This window comes from Vigna angularis, chromosome 1 (genome assembly GCF_016808095.1).
Source record: "Vigna angularis cultivar LongXiaoDou No.4 chromosome 1, ASM1680809v1, whole genome shotgun sequence".
Taxonomy (NCBI): Eukaryota; Viridiplantae; Streptophyta; class Magnoliopsida; order Fabales; family Fabaceae; genus Vigna; species Vigna angularis.
The window spans coordinates 24,509,272-24,529,770 of record NC_068970.1 but is presented as its reverse complement, the minus strand read 5'-3'; the positions used below and the strand labels follow the sequence as shown (position 1 = coordinate 24,529,770).

The 20,499-nt window shown below is 38.2% G+C and overlaps 1 protein-coding gene and 1 long non-coding RNA gene across 2 annotated transcripts; both read right to left on the bottom strand.

Moving 5' to 3' along the window:
* Positions 1–1,925: 1,925 nt before the first annotated feature.
* On the bottom strand, positions 1,926–3,246 carry LOC128195528 (uncharacterized). Its single transcript, XR_008247151.1, has 3 exons — positions 3,212–3,246; positions 2,141–2,441; positions 1,926–2,011 (listed from the first exon to the last, which is right to left on the bottom strand). It is a non-coding gene; the product is annotated as an uncharacterized LOC128195528 (long non-coding RNA).
* Positions 3,247–17,349: 14,103 nt separating this feature from the next.
* On the bottom strand, positions 17,350–19,107 carry LOC108340830 (transcription factor bHLH91). The gene is made up of 3 exons (XM_017578435.2): positions 18,342–19,107; positions 17,660–18,067; positions 17,350–17,580 (listed from the first exon to the last, which is right to left on the bottom strand). Exons 1-3 carry the CDS (start codon positions 19,086–19,088, stop codon positions 17,491–17,493), a joined length of 1,245 nt encoding a protein of 414 aa, XP_017433924.1. The 5' UTR covers positions 19,089–19,107; the 3' UTR covers positions 17,350–17,490.
* Positions 19,108–20,499: the final 1,392 nt, after the last annotated feature.

Genomic DNA, 20,499 nt, shown 5'->3' with positions numbered 1-20,499 from the left:
TCCACAGATTGAGACATACCGGCAGTTGACGCACTAGACATGGAAGAGGATTGGTCAGGATTAGAAGATTTTCCAGATTTATACTTCAAAAATTCTTGATATTCTTCATTCGAAATTTTGGGTTCATCAAATTTCAAAACATGAACACCCTTGTCTGGATATCCATGTAAGGCATAACATTTCTCTCGAGTATGGCCTATCCTCTTACAATATGTGCACTGAGGAGGCATACCACGACCACCACGTCCTCCTTGGTTGCCTCTGCCTCCTCCTCTTCCTTGTGGTGCTACCATGGCTGATGTTTCAATACCACCAATTGAACTTTCATCTTTAACTAATGAAGGTACCCGAAGAAGTCGAGTAACTAAGCTGTCCATTGATGGAACTTGATCACCAGCCAACATTTGATCACGAACATGTCCAAAATCTGAATGTAGACCTCTTAAAATTAAGACCATGTAAAACTTATCAAGCTTCTCGTTTAGGCCTTCTAAAGAATCAGCCACAAAGAAATTCTTCAATTCTTCTACAGTAGCACGGGCCGTTCCTATGTAAGTAACCATATCATGATTGTTCTGTTTGAGAGAAGTCACTCTTTGAGTTGCATCAAAGAGGCGTTGTACATCGTTAGCAAAGATATCTTGAGCTTTTCTCCAAAAGAAGGAACACGTTTTGTAAGGTCTTAAAATTTCTAAGACTTCTGGTTCAACAGATTGCCATAGGACAACACATAGTTGGAAATCAAGTTTCTGCCATTGAGATTTTTCTTCTTCAGGAACGGTGGAAACATCTTGTTCAAGATGGTCATGGTGTCCTTGACCAAGAAACCATAACTCCACAGAAGAAGACCAAGATAGATAGTTTTTCCAATTGAGTTTTGCAGAAGTAATGGTTGGAGTGGCAGAGAGAGACGGTGTTCCAAGACCAGCCATCGTAAAACCAAACCAGAAAAAGAGGAAAACACCTTAACGGAGCAAAGATTGTGGGAAGAAACCCTAAACGGAGCAAACCTCAACGGAACAGAAAATCAGTGACCACAATTGACTCAGGAGACGGAGGCGAACCGACCGGCGGTGGTGCGGTGAAGTTCCGACACGGGAGAGGCGGTGCGTGAAGCCCACGCGCCCAAGAGAGACCGCATAGAATCGGCGCGTGACGGCGCGTCGAGAAGAATATGCGACGACGACCACTGGGGATGGGTCGCGCTCTTCGAGGCGCACCGAACCCCTAACTTCGCCGGAGAAAAGGCTGCGACGGCGGCGGCGGACAGCGGCGACGATGGTGGCGGACGGTGGCGGCAGCGACGGACAGAGCGGCGACGGAAGCAACGGCAGTGGGTGGCTGCAAACCCTAACCTGCTCTGGATACCATGTTAAATTTGGGGAGAGAAAATATAGAGATAGAAGTATTATTCCATTGTGTTATGTTTCTATTACACCAAATGTCCTATATAAGGAGCAAGTAGACCAGCACACAACAACCCAAGACTTACAGTACAATTATACAATACAATATATTTCAACAGTATTAAATTGTTCAGAGTTTGTACAAAATTTTGTGGGCTGCTACCCACTTATTTTGCCTATGTTCTCCACTTACGTTGGAGTGTTGTTTTCCACTTTTTCTTTTCCTTCAATCACAAAGTTTGACCTCTGTGTTGGGATGTGGTGAGTTAGATGATGTATGATGTAGAATGGGAGCACATAACCTTGATTAGTGAATGAATCTTGGTTGTTTTTAGTTCAGAGCATGTACAAAATTTTGAAGGATACTGCCCAATTATTTTGCCTATGGTCTCTACTTATATTGTAATGTTGTTTTTTAGTTTTTTTTCTCCTTCAACTAGGAAATTTGACCTTCAAAACCAAAACATATATTAATATAAATAGAAGAAAAAACCAGTAATAAACATTTTTCAAACTTGAGGTTGAAGAGCTTCCTGCTCTTAGAATGATACCAAACCAGCACTAAAAAGCAACAGGAGAATGAAGGAAAACAAAGTTGATGGAAACTGCAAATATAAAAATTGAAACTGAAATCAAAGAAAAAGAGCATTTCCCATGAGCTATTACCGTGAAAGCATTTTAGAATCCGAACAATCAATGCATAAACCGAGTTGAATGTAAATGAAATAACTTACAGATACGTAAGGCGTGGTATCGTGCTCAACCAGTTAATTTGGACCTTTATATAAATTTGAGTATTCAACCAGTTAATCAACTTTCTAACTATCATGGTTTTGGTGGGATCTGCAAATGATATTCGCAGTACACTTCATCAATTTTTTCAACTAGCAAACGAAGACAAAAAAGGTTGATCAAGAAAATTCTATACCACAAAAAAGGGTATGGATTAACCTTGGGAATCCTTGATATTTCCTTCTCCAACTCTTTGTGCAGAAGTTCCATGATCAGTACCTTCTCTTTCTCGGCACCTCTTTCCTGTAATGATTTGTAAATGTCCATATGCATTTTACGCATATAGTACTACACGAAAAAATTGAATTACATACAATCAAAATCCATATATAAGATTCAAAATCCGTATATAACACTTAATTACATACAACTTACATATAGACAAAAATCCGTATATAAAACTATCGTAGATAAGTTATATACAGATATATCCGTATATAATTTATATACAGATTTTTTTGTATGTAATTATATACAGAAAAATTTGTATATAATATTCGTATATAATTACATACGAAAAAATCTGTATGTAAAATCTCTATGTAATTAAAAATGTAATTACATACAAAAATATTCGTATATAAAATTTGTATATAATTAAAGATGTAATTACATACAGAAAAATCTGTATGTAACTTTATGATTTTATTAAAAAATAATAGATTATCCTAATTTTTTATTCTTTTGCGGTCCATAAATTAACATGAACCAATAGCTTGCATATGTCAGATTCAATCATTCCCCATCAATTTGATATAACCCAATACATAAGATAACATAGGTAACATCATACAAAAATCAAGAAGCACAACTGGGATTAAAACAGATGATACAACCATGAATAGCAAAACCCTATGAAAATAGTACACCTCATCATTATAAAACTATAGATATTTGTATGTTACTTACTCAGTCTATGTTAAACAAAACCAATACCACATGTTAAACAATAACATAGCCTTAGGGAAACAATAGTTGTAAGTTTTCAGAAAAATAAAAGTTTAGTTTCACACCTCTTTTGCAGTTTTCCTTTCCTTCTCTGTTTCCTGCACTTTTCCTTTCCTTCTCTCTGTTTCCTGCACTTTTCCTTTCCTTCTCTCTGTTTCCTGGTTGCACCTTTCTCCGTGATAGAGCAAGATCTGGAGATATATCATACTTGTTACTCCTTGTATAATAAAAGTCCAACCAACAAATATTTACCAATACTTACTAAAGAAAGTATTCATATTTAGTTATTCAAACAAATATATATATATATATATATATATATATATATATATATATATATATATATATATATATATATATATATATATCCAAGTTTAATCAATTCAAATAAGATATAAAATTTCAATAAGAACAATTAAAATGAAAGAAGCCATCTCCTTCTATCACATGAAAATATCAAATTTCCATCCATTCAATTACAAAACATTAAAACAACACCAACTCTGGAAAGTCTCACCAAACTTAATTTGTCTAAATTGTACATAATGCTATGCAATTCATCCACCATTATTATTATTATTATTATTGTAATTTTTATTTTTATTATTATTTTATTTTATTTTATTAATTTTTTAAAAAAACAAGATAAAAGATGTACCAATCAAAATTGTCTTTCACGTAAAACGATATAATAAGTTTTCACTACTTTTAAAATATAACTTAAACATTGTATGTAGCCCAAAAGAAATTTTAATGAACTTAATTTCAATAATTTTGGTCTGCACTTATTTTGCTACCAAGGCCACTTCTGATTTCAGTCACCAACCACCAATTTAACACCTTAGATTTTAACTATCATGTTGGTCACTGTTCAAAAGTGGGTGTGATAATTCTTTATTTCTCAAAGTTAAACTCTAACCAACTCGTCATCACAGACATCTAATCTTCAATACTTAATACAGGATATTTGGTTAACCATGCTGCACTTAATAGCCACATCAAAGACTAACCAAGGAATCATTCCTTACGTCCTGCATCTTTGACTTAAAACATAGACCACTCAATACATTTTAAATTCCAATCCAATTAAATACACTCACAGTCATATTATAAACAAAGGTGCTTCTTCATTATACACAATTAACACTAAATTATATATATACTAACCTTATCTCATAAAATTTCTGCACAAACAAATTTCAGAAATAATTCATCACTACTTCAATACGTTTCAGCAGTTCCTTGACTACATTATAAGTTAGAACGTGTCTCTTCCCCAACTCAATTCCCTAATCAATATTATCTTTCGACCATTGAAGCATAGATCCAGCCGAAAACAGAATCTGATTTACAAGCTACTGCCCTCACACGTCCATTAGAATTTCTTTCCTAAGTTAGTTTCCAAAACCAGAATAAGAAGCTATCAATACTACACTCAGATTTCAAATCAGATTAAGGAGTTATCATTCCAGGAGAGTTTGCTTTCTATATAGATCAAGTTTTGACACACATAAATATGACAGAAGATTTTTAGCACAAGGACGACGTAAGCAGTCACACGTGTGCTTAACCTTTAATATATTTTGTTATTATTTTTAAAAGAACAAGAAAATATTTTTAGCACAAGAACGCGAACGGTTACACGTGTGGTTAACCTTTAAAATATATTTTTGTTATTATTATTTTTTTTTAGTTTTTATGTATTTTTCATGTATTATTTAATGGGTAGATATTTAAAAATGAAATAAAAGTCAAAAAATAAAATTAAGTAAAAAGAACAGAATAACAAAGTGCAAATAAAATACAAGCAAACTTAAATAAAAGGAAGAAATAAAACAAAAATTATGGGGTGTGAGGTTTAGCAGAAATCGAATGGGCTTAAGCCCAAACAGAATGGGGGTGTGAATGGGAGATGGGTGTGTGCAAAGAGAATAGAATTTTTTTTGTTTTAAAAAAAATCTGGATCTGGCCCAAGGGTTTTGCTTCCCAGCAGAAACTTTAGGGGTTCTCACATCCCTCCCCTCATTCCAACATTTAGAAAACCTAGAGTCTCTCTTCCAAACGAGGCAGCCAAAGGAGGGATTTGTCTCGTCCGCCCGCTCACGCACACGCGCCGCCGCCTCATCAAAACCGACCACTGCGAGTCGCGGCCCAAGGCGTCGCAAGCACCCCCGCTCACCGCCGGGATCATCGCCGGCCACAGCGCCAGGCCCTCCTTTCCTTCTCTTCTTCCCGCGTTAGAGAAGCTCTCACGCTCCTCCGTCAATCGCCGCTTGAGCGATCCCGGCTGCCTCGAACCAGGGCATCACCAGTGCCACAGGTCACGGCCAAGGTCGTCGCCGGTCATCGCCTCGACGTCCTCCACCGCCACGACCAAACCCACCTCTACCCCTAAAACCGTCACCGTCGCAGCCACTCCTGAAACCGCCACCGCGCCTACCACCTCTAGGGGTCCCATTGTTTAGTTATCAAAGAATACAGCTGTAAAGGTTTGCCAAGACAATGTTTGGGGGTTTAGGGTTTTTATTCTGATGCTGTGGTGTGTTTATGGTTTTTTATGATTCAATTTTGTTGATGATTGGAGATGAACAGAGGCGTTGAAGGCTGTGGAAGATCGGAGAGCTCGTGTTGCTCGGTGGCTTTGAAGCGGAGAGACAGAAAAGAAAAGGTATTTTCACAACTTCACTATACAGAGCGTGCATTGGAGTGTGCGTGTGATAATTGATTCTCTGTTTTTCAGGTGATGGGATACAACAAGGCCATGTTTATGATGCTGGAGTTGGGGATGAATGATTGGCAAAGAGGACGCATAACCAAATCATGTATATCCAATATAATTACATGCTTAATACGAGCAGACAAAGCCAGGCATTACAAACCAACACAAAAGCATATATCAACCTGTTTCGGTGTAGATGTTTTTCAGTGTGTCTTTGTTGCTCCTGACTGATTGGGACGCTTGTTCTTCTTCAATTGTTGTTGTTCATACTCGCCAAAGGAGGAGGAGGTACCTGCAAAGATACTCCGACGCTCAAGTCAGATGTGAGTTATGGAGTCTCAGTTCTCAAGAGAGTGATTATGATACTGCTTTTAAATATTATTTAGGGTCTCTAGAACATAGAGAGAACGTACCTCAGCTTTCTTCTTGTCATTGTATTTATAAGCCAAATAAAAATAAGCTTACCTAAAAATGTGGTTAGTTACTCAGAAATATCTTAACCGCTTAAAATATCTAAGATATTTTACCTAATAAATATCTTACTACATAACATGCCCCCCAAGTCCGAGTTAACCGTTCTGTTTTATAGACGTGGTAACTATAGGACTTATGAGTTTGAGGGAGGCTGTATTCGCTGTGGTAGGAAGCGTGTTTCTGGTTGTTTCCCATGTGTGGACTGAACAGCGGGTTTTATGGGTTTTCTTTCTGCTCTAGACTGAGCAGTTGGACGTTTTAAACGAAGGATGACCGAACAGTTGAGTTCGAAGGACCAAAAAAGATGCGAAGCCGAATGGCAAAAAGCTGGAACGAGTGAGGCCGAACGTGAGGACATGTATGGCCGAGCGTTAGAGGCTGTATAGCCTAAGGTCATAGAAGCTGAATGCTGGAACGCTTGAGGCTACGGACGGTAGAGGCTGAGTGGCATGTGAGGCCGAATGATTGAAGCCAAGCGGACGAACGTCATTGAGGCCGAATGGACAACATCAGTGGCGTCGAACGGCCGAATACATGAGCGTTCGAGGCCATGGATTAATGATTGACGAGCGGTTGAAGCCAAGGGGACGAATACCTTTGAGGTCGAAAGGCCGAATATCAGTGCGGTAGAACGGCCGACTGCTTTAGTGCTCTTGGCGATGGTCGAGCGGTTGAGATCAAAGGGAGGCCGAACGGCCGACTGTTTGAATGCTCGTACACATATGTTGTCGAGCGGTTGAAACCAAAGGACGAACACCTTTGAGGCCGAACGGCCGATTGTTTGAACGCTCGTGGACATGGATTGTCGAGCGCTTGAAATCAAAGGGCGAATACCTTTGAGGCCGAACGACCGACTGTTTGAACGCTCGTGGACATGGATTGTCGAGCGCTTGATGTTCTGGGTGTTCTTGGGCGAACAACTACCAGAGGGAGTGTATCCCTTTGAACGCTCGTGGACATGGATTGTGGAGCGGTTGATGTTCTGGGTGTTCTTGGGCAAACAACTACCAGAGGGAGTGTATCCCTTAGAACGCTCGTGGACATGGATTGTCGAGCGGTTGATGTTCTGGGTGTTCTTGGGCGAACAACTACCAGAGGGAGTGTATCCCTTTGAACGCTCGTGGACATGGATTGTCGAGCGGTTGATGTTCTGGGTATTCTTGGGCGAACAACTACTAGAGGGAGTGTATCCCTTTGAACGCTCGTGGACATGGATTGTCGAGCGGTTGATGTTCTGGGTGTTCTTTGGCGAACAACTACCAGAGGGAGTGTATCCCTTAGAACGCTCGTGGACATGGATTGTCGAGCTGTTGATGTTCTGGGTGTTCTAGGGCGAACAACTACTAGAGGGAGTGTATCCCTTTTTTCAATGCTCCTGGGTGTTCTAGGGCGAACATCTACCAGGTCTAGGACTGTTTTCCCGGTTTTGAGTGCTTCAGCATGGACGAATCTCTGGTGTCCGCCTATGCATGTAAGATGTGCTTATCTGCGCTGTAGAATTAGAGAAAAAAGAGTAGCGAGACAAACCAATGCATTTATAAGGTTTGGAAAATTTAACATAAAAAACAGATTATGTTGTAAGGCTGATCGGTTTAGATAGTAGAACGCTCGGTTTTCGGTTGACCGTCTACTGTGACCTGCATAAGATATATAATATGTAAAATATAGGTGAGACCGTTCGATTGCGATTTAAATCTGGCGGTCGAACGTCAGTAGGATCGAATGGTGGAGCGGTCGTGTCGATGGATGGTCGAGCGGTAGAGGCCGAAAGGCCGAACGTTAGTAAGGGAGAGTGTTGGACGCTTGAGGCCGAACGTCAGTTGCACCGAATGGCTGAACATCAGTAGGGTCGAACGTCCGTGAGACCGAATTCTGGAACGTTAGAAATCAAGGAGACTGAGTGCTGGACGCTTGAGGCCAAGCTGCCGAATGTCAGTGAGAGCGAAGTGCCGAACGGTTAAGGTCAAGGTGCCAAACGTCAAGAGGCCGATCATGAGTATGGCCGAATGTTTGGAGCGCTCGTGTTGGTGTATGGTCGAGCGGTAGAGGCCGAGTGACATGTGAGGCCGAACGTGAGGACTGTTTGAACGCTCGACACACAGGTTGTCGAGCGGCCGAGTGGATGTGAGGCCGAGCGCTAGAGACCGAACGTCAATGATGAGCGAAGTGTCGAACGCTCTAGGCCGAACGGCCGTGAGAACGAATGCTGAAACGCTTCATGCTGAAATTGACGAACGTCAATGAGAGCGATTGGCCGAACGGTTGAGGCCAAGACGCCGAACGTTAATTAAGGACCAATGGGCGAGCATCAATTTAGTCAACTGGGCGAACGCTTGTGGATCCGAATGACCGAATGCTGGAGTGTTCGAGGCCATGGATGACCGAACGATTTGAGGGCGAGCGGACGAACGTTATTGAGGACGACTGCTGGACGCTTGATGCTGAAAATTGTCGAACGGCGGTGAGATCGAATGGCCGAACGATTGAGTGTTGAGATCATGCATGACCGAGCGCTAGAGACCGAACGTCAATAAGAAAGGTCGAACGGTCAAGGCCAAGCTGCCGAACGTCGATGAGACGGATGGTTGAACGGTTGAGTCCAAGTGTCCGAACGTCATTGAGACGGGTGGCCGAACGGTTGAGGCCAAGCTGCCGAACGTCAGGGAGGCTCAATAACCGAGCATTTGTTTGGTCGAATGACCGAACGCTGGTGGAGCCAGTGGACGAACGTTGGAGTATTTGAGGATGAAGAACCGACAATGGAGTGCAGCTCGTTCTTGGTGGTCGAACAGGAAATTGTCGTACGGCAATGAGGAAGGTTTTGCCGATCGGTCACGATACACACTCGGTTTTGTTGGTCGACCAAGATGGACGACCTTGGAGTGCGGCTCATTCTTGGTGGTCGACCAGGAAATGGTCGAAGGTCGTTCGGAGTTTGAAGTTTGGGGAATAGAAATTGGGTTGGATGACGTGGAGGCAGAACCGAACGACGCGTGGATGGCGCGAGTGTTGCGGAAGACGTGGAGAATGGGTCTGACAAGACGCCGAAAAGGTTTGTCTCTGGGTGACAACCGTCTTCTTCTCGCCTCTCTGTCAAATCCCTTTTTACCCCAAAAAATCCTAGAATCAGCCACACTGCGGAATGGCCGGTCATGAGTTTGTCGTCGACGGAAGCCGCGATCCAAGGTGATCGAAGATCATGGAGTCCCCAGGCTTGGGATGGACTGGCGGATTTGTGGTGGCCTTGTTTGGCGGTGAGTATTTAGGTTGGGAAGAAGTGTTGGAGACAGCGCAAATTGGAGATGCAAGTGTTGCCGATGGTGAAGGCGGCGCTTGTCTGAGTCGAGGCGGCGGTGGAGGATGATTTCGCCGGTGTAGCGAGAGTCATGGTCGTAGAAGACGCCGTGCCAATTGTCGTAGCAATTGGTGCTGGTCTGGGAATTGTATCCTGATAAAGACGACGTCAGTGGTGGTGGAAGAAGGAGAGAACCTCGCTGGAGGCGTCATTCGATCTGGTAATGACAGTGGCACCTGGTGGCGCTACGGAGGCTGATGGACGGGCCCGATTTGGGGGTTGTCTCTGCGCTGGGTCTGACCCGCAAAGGGGTGCGATTTCGCAGAGGTGCTCATTGGCGCGATTTCGCAGAGGTGCTTGCGGTGGCGTCAATGGCTCGCGGAGGAGACTCCTGGCGGTGATGCGGCAGCTTCATCTTGATGGAGTAGCTTTATCCGAAGAAGTGATTCGTCGAGGCCGAGGCTCCTCTTGTGGCTTCTTTGGGATGGCACTCGGCCCCACGGTGGGCGCCAAAATGTTTCGGTGTAGATGTTTTCCAGTGTGTCGTTGCTCCTGACTGACTGGGACGCTTGCTCTTCTTCAATTGTTGTTGTTCATACTCGCCAAAGGAGGGGGAGGTACCTGCAAAGATACTCCGACGCTCAAGTCAGATGTGAGTTATGGAGCCTCAGCTCTCAAGAGAGTGATTATGATACTGCTCTGAAATATTATTTAGGGTCTCTAGAACATAGAGAGAACGTACCTCAGCTTTCTTCTTGTCATTGTATTTATAAGCCAAATAAAATAAGCTTACCTAAAAATGTGGTTAGTTACTCAAAAATATCTTAACCGCTTAAAATATCTAAGATATTTTACCTAATAAATATCTTACTACATAACAACCCAAATGAACGCAGATATCAACCCAATTATGAGTAGATCACAGTCATCTACCATTTATAGTTTGTGAGCCATAAAGCTTTAAGAAGAAGAACTTACCTTCTATCTTTGCGTTCAAGTTTTTTTTCTTGAATCCTGGTTGATGGTGGCTTGCGAGTAAGACAAGGGTTGGAGTGGGCAGTGGCTAGGCAAATGAGTGAATGAGGATGAAGGTTGGGAGAATGGTGGGTTTCTGTGATGTGCTTAATGGAGGAAATTGGTTTCTCCGGAGATCTCTCTGTTGAGTGAGTAGAGAGTGAATAGAGAGGAGCTGAGAGTAGTTTCTCAGTGAATGATGTTGGTGCAAAACAAATTGAAATTTTTACTAAAGTTTTCCTAAAATGTTTTGAAGCGAAACTTATAAGTTTAGATTCAAAGGAATATTGTTTGTGTGCCCTAATTTATTAGACAATGAGTTGTTCACAATAATATTAAATATTATATAAGAGATTATTGCGACAGTCAAGTAGTGGTATAAATAAATTCATACTTACAAGGGATTGTAGATAAAATCTATAATAAATAGAAAAATAATTCATAAAAAAATACTCACAAATAACATGTACATGTATTTTTTATATACGTATGTTAACGGGATAAGTATAAGTATTATAATATCTATATCTTGTATATACATGTACTTGCTAATATTTAATTTACCAAAATATTTTTTTATATATTTATATACATAGAAAGAGGAAATAAATGTCATAAAAAGATATCTACTGATGATGAATATAAATATTTCTATATTTACATACCGAATAATTATGTATAAATGAGTTTTTTAATTTGGATAAGACAACATTTTTTTGACAACACTTTAACACCATCCACGTGTCATTTTGTGACTGGTCTATATTGGTGTTTATGATTATTATTATTGATTGTAGAATAATTTTGAACCAATCACAAAATGATATGTAAATAATGTTAAAATGTTATAAAAAAATGTTATCAAAGTATCATATATTTTTAATTTATTGAAATTTTTTTCGGTTAGTAAATTTTAATAAAGAATATCAAATTTTAATAATAAAAATTCTTAAATATTATGAAATCTAAAATTTAAGAAAAAATTATTTGAATAATATTCATTTCTAAAATTAAAAAGGACAAAAAAATTATTATTTTTAGTTAATAATGATATTAAATTTAATATAATTTAATTTTATTTAAAAAAATTATATATATATAATATCATATTATTTTTAATTTTATAATAAAAAATTAATTGGTATTAAAATCATAAAAAAAAATTATACTAGATATGTGTAACCTGTTACTCGATAAGAAAAAGGAAGATAAGATAAAAAAATATATATTATTGGATTTAAATTTTAAAATGTAAATAAATTTTTTCTTATGCTTTGTCATTATCATCTTTATGTAGACATCTCTTGACAACCTAAACTGAAGTAGATTTTTTAGTTTTATTTTAATTATTTAGAGTTTTGTGATTTATATTTTCCATCGCGCTCTAAAACATTGTATACAGATATACTTCCTAACCTAATTCCGTCTTTCAATGATTTATCCTAAAGTTTGGGGAATTCTTTTATTAACTTTTGTCAACACCCAATTTCGTCATTAATAGATTTGTTTTATTTTCATCATGACTGTAAAATAAAAATAAAAAATATAAAAAATAATAAAACAAAAAAACGTTCGTCCTCCACCGAACGCGTTCGGCTCCTTCCCCTGCATGAAACCGTTCGTCTTCTATTGCAATGTCGCAGACCGTTCGCTTCTTTTATCTGCTCGGCCGCTCGTGCTCAACCGTTCGGTCATTCGACCTCACCGTTTGGTCTGACCCCAAGCGTTCGACCGTTCGGCCTCGCAGGTTTACCGTTTGTTCTATAGTAATTGTTAGCGTTCGGTCATATTGTTTTAATGAACGTTCGGTCTTCATTTGAACATTCGGTCTTGGTGATGTTATTCTCATATGAACGTTCGTTCGTACTAATTGTGCTTAAATTCTTCCAGCGTTCGGTTTTGAGCGTTCGACCCAGTATGGTTTGATCAGCAAACTGTGTTCAGCAAATAGCGTTCAGTCATATTATGTGAACGTGCGGTCTTGGTTATGTGATTTCTCAGTTGAACGTTCGGATATTTATTCTCAAATTGAACGTTCGGTCTCGATGTGTTATCGTTCAAAGTGAACGGCCGTTCTAGATGATGTTCATAGGCGTGTTGAGGCGCTCGTCCAAACAGTAAGTTGTGATTACGGTCGTTCGTCATAGGCAGTGTTGTGTTTTAAAATGGTCTGAGGACGCTCTTCCTCATCTACCGCTCGTCCAAATTTTAATTTGTTTTAAAACGGTCGTTCCTCATGTTCGGTGCTGGCTAGGCGTGTTCGGTCTCGATGGCGTTCGTCCAAACAGATATTGAGTTTTTTTAAAAGGGGCCTACCACTAAGTCTTAATTATTCCCCACCTTAACAAATTATTCCCACAATCTTCCACCAACCCAATGATTTCTGCATCCTCCAATCAAAGCTGCCGACGCTCCTCATCCCCCAATCAAAGCTGCCGACAATGGCACCCTTTCTGCCAATTTAAGGAGGCCATCATCTTCACTGAAGAGGGGGGGACACCATCTTCAACATCCTAACCGCACGGCCTTTACCTCTAACACTTGATCCTCAACACCGAACACCTCTGGCCTTCATCTCCTCCCCAGGCCCACTACTACTACGAACACCTATCATCAAGAACCTCCCATACCAACCGGACCTCACCATCATTTTCATCCTTATTCCCTCACCCAATCATCATCTCCATCCATATTCACCCACTGTCACAGCCACCCTCGAACACCTCGTAACTACACGACCATCACCCACTACACCTATCATCCTCCTCAGCCCAAGCTTCGGTAGCACACACTCACTCTTTTATAATGAACAAAAATCACAAAAATAAATAAATATAATAATAATAATAATAAATAAGACAAAATTACAAACTGAAAATGAATTGTATTGAAAAGTTACAGAAATTACAATAAAACAAAGTATTTATACAAGAAAAAGAAGAAACAACTAAGAAAAGTAAAACGCAGACCGAGCAGCTTCCTAGACCGATCGTCCTAGAATAGAGACGATCGGTAAAGAGCAGACAACTGAACCTGTCGAACGGAACGACCGATCGTCCAAGAGTCCTTACCGATCAGTGGTGACGATCGGTAAGAACGATCGGTAAAGAAAAGGATTACAATCAAACCGATCGTCCGAACAGTAATGACGAGCGTTAAGAACGATCGGTAATGTAAAAGGTCTCTATCACAATATATATATATATATATATATATATATATATATATATATATATATATATATATATATATAAATCTTTTCACTTTCTTTTTCTCAAAAAAATATCAAAAAAATATAAAATCTTCAAAAACTAAAAAAAAAACATCAACATCTTCAAACAAACAAAAGCAATCTTTCAGCCAGAACTATGTGATCCTTGATTCTCCATCAAAAGTGGAGATACCTAGGAGCAAGGCCAGTCCTTGTCAGGTTCACTTCCCCAAAAATCCAAATTTATCCATAATTAATTTCTCAAACAATTTCTCAAACAAAATTTTCTAACAAAAAACCAAAAAATATAGTTTGTCTCTTTAGAGTTTTATTTTAGGAAATAATTAAACATTTTGAAAACCACACCAAATTCGCGTATTTAGTTAAAGGTACTGCCTTAGGGCAGGCGTTGTAGGGTGCTAATACCTTCCCTACATGTAACCGACTCCCGAACTTAGAATCTCATTTTCGCAGACCATGCCTTATCATTTTATGGTTTTTCCATAGTTTTCCAGAATAAACTATGGTGGCGACTCCAAATCTCTCTTTCTAATACGTTTTCTTTCTTTTTTCGGATCGTCGTCCCGTCGCGATTCCAGTTGCAACAACTTTCCTAATTAAATAGAAAAAAACAAGTTTTACTTACACTAAATGAGTGTGTAGAAATTTAAATAATGAAATTTAAACATGATTTTTTAAAAACATAATATCTTATTTTATTACTTAAAATTAAAATTAAAATTAAATAGATCAAAACTTTAAAAGTGAAGAACTATAAATATAAACTGTTTAAATTAGGAATAATAATATCCATGTTTATCAATTAAATAATATGATATATAAAGATTGTTAAATTAAAATTCAATTCGAATTTAAAATGAAATTAATTAAGCTTATATAATAATACTTTATAAAAAGGTATTCCAAGTTAAAAAAAAGTCATAATTTTGTTATGTTCATAAAATTTAGGATTAATCAGATTTTGCTCCATCAAATTTGAAAAGAATACGATTTTAATATTTCAAATTAAAAAGATATTGCAATTCCTAAATATTTAATTCGAGGGAAAACATTATTCTTTTAACACTATTTTTAATTTATCAAACTTAACATTTCTAGTTTTGTTTTTGTCACAACCATGAGTGGAAATCAGGTGTAGGTGAAAGGGTTTAGAAAATTCAGAAAGTGGAAGACAGGTATATGTAGCTGAGTGGCTGATCGGTTTTTTACGGTAGTATATAAGCAAAATTTTCAAACGTTGAGCCACTTTTTCATGCACCTCTTCTCTCCAAACTTTCTAAGTTTCTCCTCCTTCTCTCTACAATTCTCCTTCTTCTCTCTAAAAATCCTCACTTTCTCCTTCTTTTGATCATCATCTAGGTTGTGTGTGAGTTCTTTCTTGGTGGCAAGAAGTTCTTTTCCATCAATCTAGTTGCTGTGTGAAGTGGGTAAGTAAACTCATTCATTTTTTTTTAAGTTTCGGTATTTTCTGGAACATGCAAGCACTGTGCAGCTTGCATGTGTTCTTCATCTATCTCTCTCTGAACCGGTTTCTGTTTTTGATCCTCTGGTTGGTCCCTTTTCACCGATCGGAATTGTAGTAGGCTGCTTTAGAAGTGGTTGCTGGTTAGTCAAGTGGTGGAAGCTTAGGAAGTGCATAGTTTATTCAAGGTAAGGGAAGCTAGTGATTTAATTATATTTTTCTGTGTTTGGAATTGATGTGTTGACGCTTGCATGTATAAATAATGGTGTGTTTGATTGAATTGCATTCAAATTCTGTGTTTGGCCAAGACATGTGAACTAGACTAGGGTTTGCCTGTTGTAGAACGTTCGGTCATTTCTGGTTTGGGAATGAGAGTATGTGAAAATATGAGTGGTGAGCAGTGTGTAATAGGTTCAGTGGAATAGGTTTAAAATAACTTAGAAATCAAGTTTGGAAGTTTAGAAATTAAGAAAAATGTCTTGTTTTGGTTTAAGAAGTGTTATTCAAAGTTTTGCTTTGATTGACCGTTCAGTCGTGTTATGTACTCAGTCATTTACAGGTGTTCGATCTATTAGAGGTATTATCTAAGTATGACCGTTCGGTTTGATCACAATTTTCTGATATTAAACTAGAGTTTGGTTTGAGTTATGAGTGTGCAGTGTAAGTTATTCAGGACTGGATTAAGTTCCTAGTAGTCGGTTTCTATAGCAGTCAATTAATAATAGCGTTCGATCATTTTCTTCTGTTCTGTCTCTTACGAAGCGTTCGGTTCTCTCAGTTGGGTAGTGGGAAAGTGTTTGGTCTTTAACGTTCACATGTCCTCTTTATTCTATGAATGAAAATATAATTGATGAATGACAAATTATGTTTAATATGAGAATTTTGGACTTATGTATACTGTGGAAGAGAATTCCAAGGCGGAATGTCTCGTGTATGGTTATGAAATTGTAAAGTATGAATATGGATATGCTAAGCTGGCGTTCATCCTGAAATTCTATGAGTATCATTCTCACATAGAGAGATATTTCATTTGTGAGAATAGCAGGAGGTCCTACCACCTCAGGGTGCCGAGGTAGGTACTATGGGATTAACCTTGGGTAGTAGCTTGATTGGTGTCAGCTGTTACACTACCACAAGTGCAAGGGCGACTGTAGCTACATATTCATACAATCCGGATGGTCAAGTCATAATGTTCAGTTTATATATATATATATATATATATATATATAATGAATGGTGGTGTTCGGTTTGTATGTAACTAAATGTATTCTGTGTTGCATGATGTATCGTTCATCTTTGTACGTATTGAACTTGCATGAATTGTATATATGTGTTTATAATTAAATTACGTTAGCTTACCCTACTTTCTTGTTGTCTTGTTTTGTTCGTCCGGTTATCTTTTCTTTTGCAATGATCATCCTGTGGATGTGAGCAGAAAGTGATGAGTGTTCGGTGGAACAAGCATTGGAAGGCGATGATCCTGTTGCTTAAGTTAAGACCGTTCAGTCATCGGTTGTGTATAGTTTTAGATTGGACCGTTCGATCAATAGGTTTAGTTTATCCTTTGTAAACCGGTCGGGTTATACAAACTGTTGTATCACCGTTCGGTTTATGTCTGTATTTTTGTATCAGACTTATGTTGATTTGTAAAGTTTTTAGTTTTATGGTTATTTTGGATAACTGTAATGTTAAATACTTTACTAACCCTTGATAAACTGATCTACCTTATTATTATATGTAATTAATCTATGATATAGTGTTATGCTATTTTGGGATGTTACCGTTTTCAAATTTAAAAAATTAAAATAAATTCTTAATTCAATTATGGATTCATTCCAAAAATTTTAAAGTAAACATATTTACACCTATTTTAAAAATCACCTTGCATAAAACAATAAATTTTTAACATTTTTTTCTTCTTTTCTAGTAAAAGAAAAAAAAACAGTACACATATTTCATCTACAAAATACTTCTATTATTTTTTTTTAATATAAAAATATAACACGATTCAAACCAATACAGTTCTAATTCGATTTATATAAACTATATCCTAAACATAAAGTGCAAAACAGAACAATTAAACAAAAAAAAAATGGCAACCAGTTAAGAAACATAACACTCATTATTGTTCCTGAATGATGCCAAAGATCATGAAGAAACTGCTGCCAAACTCGTGTCCATGACCTGAATGAGCTTGTTGGCTATGGCACTTGCATAAACACAAGAACCGTCACACATCTGCACCACCAGAAAATCAATCATATATACTATGTTTAACACACATGCATGTATAGTTAATATTCATTTGACACAAAACCTTGGTATTGAACAGATAGCTGCAGAAATCGCCAATGTGGCCACCAGCAACATGTTGGAGATCGAGGTTGAGCTGATCAAGAACCTGTGAGACATGCACCAAGCAATCTATCTTCTTCCTCTGAACAAGCTTGATTGTTACCTCGTTGTCAACAATGCGCACATCAACCTCTGTGTCTTTGGATTTCCTTTGTATCCAAGAACTTCTTAAGCTTTCATTGTAGGAACCATCATCTTGGTCGGGATTGGAACCATCTTGCCCTTCAGTTTCAACCTTGTGCCTCATCATCACTACTACCCTTTGTTTCTCTTGCCTTTTCTTCTCCACCAATAGTTTTAACTCGTCCACTGTCCTCTTAAGCTCTCTGATATAGTTAATAGCATCTCCCACCACAGATGCTCTATCACTCTTTGGTTCGGTTTCCCACAACAAAACAGAACAAAATCAATCACTCAGTTCTACTTTCTTTATACTCAAAGACATCAGCTTTAATTAATGCTGGGTTTAAAAATAAGATATTTTTCTCAAAGTTTACATTTTCTTAACGTTTTAAACAACCTTTCCTAGAAAAAAGACACGTTTTTAAACAATTGAAGAGTTACTGTGAAATAGAAAAAGCAGGAAAGAAAAATGTCTATAATTTGACAGAATCTCAACGGTATAATTTACTCAAAAATGTTACCTTGGAGGGGTTTGGGATGAGTTCTTTCAAAGCATCAAATTTACTACTCAAATCCACTCTCCTTTGTCTCTCAGTAGTAGTACTGGTAAACTGCTTGGTCCTTTTCCCCCCTCTCTTTTTCCCCACATCTTGAGTGAACTCCACCACCCCATTTCCAAAATCTTGGTAGGCAATTCCACTGCCTTCTATGACACCCCCTCCTCCAAAGGCAAAATCATTTCTCAGATCTGGGGGAGGTGCTTGCAGGTTGAGATGCAAGAAAGGGTCATAGGAAACAGATGAGACGTTTGTGCTGTCTGCTGTTCCCATAGGGCCAGAGAGTTTCGGAAGATTGCTGCTTTGGTTTTCAAAGGTCATTGGCAAGTGGAGAAGGTTGAGGAGATCTGGTGTTGGTGTGGAATAAGGAAATTGGTGATCATGGTGACCCCTCTCAAGTGCGGAGGAGTGAGTGGGGAAAGAATAAAGCTCCTCACATGAACCATGGTTGTTCACCACTTGCACAAACTGGGGGTTCAAGTTATTAACTTGATTGTATGAGTTTTGTTGAGGGTGTGCAATGATTTCCATAGCAACAGCAGAAGCATCTTCTCCACTGGAATATGTGTAGGCTAAGTTTTCCATCCCAAAGGTGTTTTGGGGCTGTATGCTAGTCACAGACATAACTGCCTCTGATTTTGAAACCATCTGGGAAAAACAGTCTTCTGCCACCATCCCATTCGGATCAAAGCAACTACTTTCTTCGTACATGTTTGGACCACCCAGTGATTTTGATCTTTGCCTCTACAAAGAAAAGGTATAATTAATATAACATAGGAACTAATGCAGCTTATAGAAAACAAAAGGGTCAATAAATTACTGATTTTTAATCTTCCAAAGTTTCACAAAATTTCATAAAAGTGATAGAAGTTTTTCTATAAGAGTGGTTGTGTGGGGGACGTGTAATTCTCTTGGTGGTTTTGAGGTTACACAGACTGTGAAGGCTTTTTCAAGTGTACTGAGCAGATACCATACATGGAATGGTGTGAGTGAGCCAAATGACCAAAAGGGGTCTCATTCTGTTACTTGTTCTGCAGATTCCCGTCATGTGGACCCCACCGAGTGATCTCCTCCTTATTGTTTCAGATGCAGACAGCACCAGCGTGCTAATCTACTCCTCATTGCAAAGATGCTTCAGCTTTTTTATTTTTCTAATATCAAATTTATTATTAGATGGAATGTATGATATTAATATTGCAATATTAAAAACAACAATCACTTTCCTAACCAATGCCTTATGCATGAGGTACCTACAAGAAAGCAAGAATGTGACACTGTTTTGCCAATCTGCATAATTTGACCATGGGATTATGTTCACCAGTACATGGATCATTTAACATTTAATTTGCATGATTGAGAACAATGGTAAACGTAGATCCACCAGGATGAACTTAATGTGGCAGAGTGTTTTAGTTGCACAATTCTAGGAGAAATTTGGGATTGTTCTTGAGTTTAATTGTATACTGTGAGTTGCACTGCAACAATAATCACTGCATAATTTGAATATAGGTAGTTGCATGTGTTGGTCTTGAATCTTGTTGTAGTAGACTTAGGTTCACCAGTATTGTACAATACTATACTATGCATAGCTTGTTCTTGCGTGTTGCTTTCACATCTTATACACCTTGACCTTTGTTCACATTTGATCGTGGAACCAAGTATGACAATTGCATGAGTCAAGAATCAAACGTAGAGATGTGGATTTCAACGAAATTTGGAATGATTTAACGTTAAGATTGATGAAACTAAACTTCAATGGAATGAAAGGCACGATTGATATATGCAATGTTTTTAATTTATTGAAAACTCGAAGTTGGAAATATAACCTTTCCATAACATGTTTGGGAATATAGTTTTTGTTATTGTGTTGTTAACACATGGAGAATCAATTTATGTATCTATATACGATGATTGTAATGAAATGTATAACCTTTTTGTGATTTTGATCACACATGTAACGAGAAAATTGTCCGAGTTATATAAAAAGGCAAAAAAGGGTTAAATTAGTTTTTAAATGTGCGTCATTTACAATTTTCTTTTTAAAGGATGTAAAATTTAAAATTAGTCTAAAAAATACAAAAATTATGAACAAATCTATTATTAGGTTAGTTTGACAACACGT